This window comes from Ascaphus truei, chromosome 9 (genome assembly GCF_040206685.1).
Source record: "Ascaphus truei isolate aAscTru1 chromosome 9, aAscTru1.hap1, whole genome shotgun sequence".
Taxonomy (NCBI): domain Eukaryota; kingdom Metazoa; phylum Chordata; class Amphibia; order Anura; family Ascaphidae; genus Ascaphus; species Ascaphus truei.
Window position 1 is genome coordinate 724,603 of NC_134491.1, and position 4,145 is coordinate 728,747.

Consider the following 4,145-nt stretch of genomic DNA (forward strand, 5'->3'; position numbering starts at 1 on the left):
AAATATATATATACACTTTTGCCAATACTATCCATGTGCAAAATGTTAATTATGTAGCAAAATAAAACTTGAGACTTCACTGGTCTAAAATTGGGGAAATTCGATGTGTCTCTCTCTATCTAATATATATATATATCCTCACTGTAGAAATTCGTCCAGTAATATCAGTCTATTTCATAGCAACACATTATAGGGTGACTTATCCTGAGCATTATTCTAAATTCTCGCCTCCTTAATAAAATATGCTTTCATTATTAACGAAAATGACTATATATAATTATACATGTAATGATATGTATAAGATATATTAAAATACCCATCGTTGTATTGTTATTGCAATAGGCGACTCTGCTCTTAAACAGAATTTTCCATTGAAAGAGGTAAAATATGGAATAATAGGAAATACGAGTGAAATGCTGAGATATTGTGACATGATAAACATGTACTCTGATACCTGATCATATCCAGGGGGGTCTGTGATCTGGGGGGAGAGGGTGGGATGATTTGGGGAATATAAGGGAGCAGGATAGGCATTCCCAGCAGACAGGCATGGCTCTCAGGATTAGGATGTCTTGCTTGCATTACAGGGTAACATTAAAACGCAACTTGCTGAGCAGAGGGATTCCCAGGGAGTGAGAAAGACTTACTTAGTGAGAATAGAAAGTGTTCTCATTACAGAGACTGACTGGGGGCAGGAGGGAGGGGGTATTTCTGAGAGGAGCAGGTGGGGAGATCCCCTGATCTCTGATCCTACACAATATAATGCCACCCTACTTATTTCACAGGATTTCAAATACTAAATAGATAAGACACCATTATATCCGTGTTTGGTTTATCACACGGTATCATTGTAATTACCCAGGACTTTACCCATAACTCACCCATCAAATCACCATGCAGTTTAGCTGGCATGCTATATAATTCATCTATAAGCCTTTCAACCCACCTGTTACTCTATGAGTTCTCTGACAGCACTATACAGTCCTATAACCTCATATACAGATAGCCCTTAATACTCTGTATTATTGTATACAATTCATATCACTGACATGCCAACTTTGTTGTCCATCATAAAGCTATCACCTTATACAACCTGTGTCTCCCTACACAGTGCATGTCACCCCATACAAGCCAATATAATTCATGTCACCCACACAATCCAACTATTATACGGTGTATGTAGCTGTCATCCCATGCACTGCATTCCTTGCTTCATACAATGTCCCCCCTGTACATGTCTATGTCCCATGTCATCCCATGTAATCCCTGCCCTTCCATGCAAACCGCAATCTTGTGTCACCCCATAAATTATTTTCTCCCCATTAAAACTCCCTTACCCCATTGAATCTTGTCACCCAACACGTGCCCTCTCTCCCCGGGGCATCATTTGGAAACTTTTCTCCCTCCATACAAATGTATCATGTTATACTACAATTGTACCCTTCAGTTTACTGCCACCTCTTTATATCCCGCCCAATCCTCTGTGACCATATACATGTCACTTGTTATATCATATGTCAACCCCTATACTCTCTATCACATAAAATAATCTATCTGCACCTCGGCAGCCCATCAGCTCACCCCAAAAATCTCAGTATAGCCTCCAGGTACCTGGCAGACCCTTCTAGTGAACCCTTCCCCTGACCTGCCCGGGTGGGAAGTCACCTGAAGGGAAAGTATTTGCCCGGGGATCCCAGGGTTATCGGATGGTAACATAACCCCAAAGGTGCCTAATTGCCCTCACAGCTGGACCGATAGTATAGAGCACTCTGTAATCCACGTCTTGTATGGTAGTCTTCCAGCGAACTTTCCTCCCTCATAATACACAGGGTACCCCCATATAATGGCATTGTTCCTATACAATGGTTATACCCCGTACAGAACCCTTCCACATAACCCCATAAACCTTCATATGATGTGTTTTACCCTTATATAACATGTACATATTACCATAACCACCTTACTGTATGTTACCCTAACAAACAGCCATACAATAGTACCCCCCATATAACACCCTGCACACCCCTATACTGTGTATGGCCCCTCACATGCCAGCACATGCCTTCCCAATACTCTGCATAGTTACCCCCTATTACAACCCACACAACCCCTCAGTGACCTGTATAACATTGCTATACACCATAAATTCCTCCATATAACTCCCGTCAGCCCATCTCTCTATACTATTATTGCATCTTATGTCAGTTGCCCTATGTAGCATCCCTCACATAATACCCAACACCTCATATACCACCCTGCATCCCATATAACACACTGCATCCCATATAACACCCTGCATCCCATATAATACACTGCATCCCATATAACACACTGCATCCCATATAACACCCTGCATCCCATATAACACCCTGCATCCCATATACAGTAACACCCTGCATCCCATATAACACACTGCATCCCATATAACACCCTGCATCCCATATACAGTAACACCCTGCATCCCATATAACACACTACACCCCATATAACACCCTGCACACAATATAACACCCTACACCCCATGTAGCATCCAGCATCCCATATAACACCCTGCATCCCATATACAGTAACACCCTGTGCAGCCCCCAGTACCCCAGATACCCCTGCCACCCCCTATATAAGACTCACCGCTGCTGGTAGGAGCTGACCCCGGGCACATTGTTCGGGTGGTTCCCGTTGGCTCCCCCGATCCTGGCAGCCCCGGGCTCCCCGGGAGGACCCCCACCGCCCCCCGGAGCCGCCGTCACCTGCACACTGAAGTCCGGGAAGATCCTGATCATCGCGCCGGCCGCTGTGTGTCTGAGCCCGGGCAGATCACATCCCCTGCCCGGGGAGCCCCGCACACCATCCGGCACCGAGACCCGGGGGGAGAGCGGAGAGGGGGACACACAGAGGTGGAGAGGGAGAGGCAGAGGGGGACACAGAGGGGGAGAGGGAGAGACAGGGGGGAGACAGAGGGAGAGACAGGGAGAGACAGAAGGAGAGACAGGGAGAGACAGAAGGAGAGACAGGGAGAGACGGAGAGACAGAGGGAGAGAGGAGGAGAGAGAGGAGGAGAGACAGAGACAGACAGACAGAGACACAGAGAGAGGCTGCTGCACTCACACCATCCTTCCTAGTGAGCAGCTGCTGCTACTACTGAGCCTGCAACTAGTGACAGGGGAGCACACTACACTATATACACTGCACTATGTACATACACTACACTATATACACTGCACTATGTACATACAATGCACTATATACACTGCACTGTGTACACACTGCACTATATACACTGCACTATATACACTGTGCTGGGTACATACACTGCACTATATACACTGCGCTGTGTACATACATGGCACTATATACACTGCACTGTATACAGACACTGCACTGTATACAGACACTGCACTATGTGTACTGCACTATATACCTTGCACTATATACACTGCACTGTATACACACACTGCACTGTATACATATACTGCATTGTATGCACCCACTGCACTATATACGCTGCATTGTATACACACTGCATACACACGCTGCACTGTATACGTACACTGCACTATATATACGGCACTGTATACATACACTGCAGTATGTACACTGCACTATTTACACTGCGCTGTGTAAATACACTGCACTATATACACTGCAATGTATACAGACACTGCACTATGTACACTGCACTATATACACTGCTGTATACACACACTGCACTATACACACATACATACTCACACATATTGCACTATATATACACTGCACTATACACACTTCACTATATACACTACACTGTATACACTGCACTGTATACACAAACTGCACTATATACACTGCACTGTACACACACACTGCACTGTACACTGCACTATATACACACTACACTAAATAAACTGCACGATAGACATATACTGCACTATATACACGCACTGCACTATATACACTGCTGTATACACAGACTGCACTGTACACTGCACTATATACACACACTGTACAACATATACTGCACTGTATACACAGACTGCACTATATACACTGAACTGTATACATGCACTGCACTATACACACACATTGCACTATATACACACTGCACTATACATACACTGCACCATCCACACTTCACTATATACACTGCACTGTGTACACACACTGCA

General features: G+C 44.7%; 1 protein-coding gene across 4 annotated transcripts in view; it reads right to left on the bottom strand.

The window, feature by feature from the left end:
* Nucleotides 1-3,133, bottom strand: part of NPAS3 (neuronal PAS domain protein 3) — a 414,873-nt gene extending 411,740 nt beyond the window's left edge. For all 4 annotated transcript variants that reach the window (XM_075613155.1, XM_075613154.1, XM_075613156.1 and 1 more), the window contains exon 1: nt 2,629-3,133. In XM_075613155.1, coding sequence (XP_075469270.1) covers nt 2,629-2,780 — 152 coding nt within the window. In that variant the 5' untranslated portion in view covers nt 2,781-3,133. The remainder of the gene's footprint in view (nt 1-2,628) is intronic.
* Between the last annotated feature and the right edge of the window lie 1,012 nt (nt 3,134-4,145).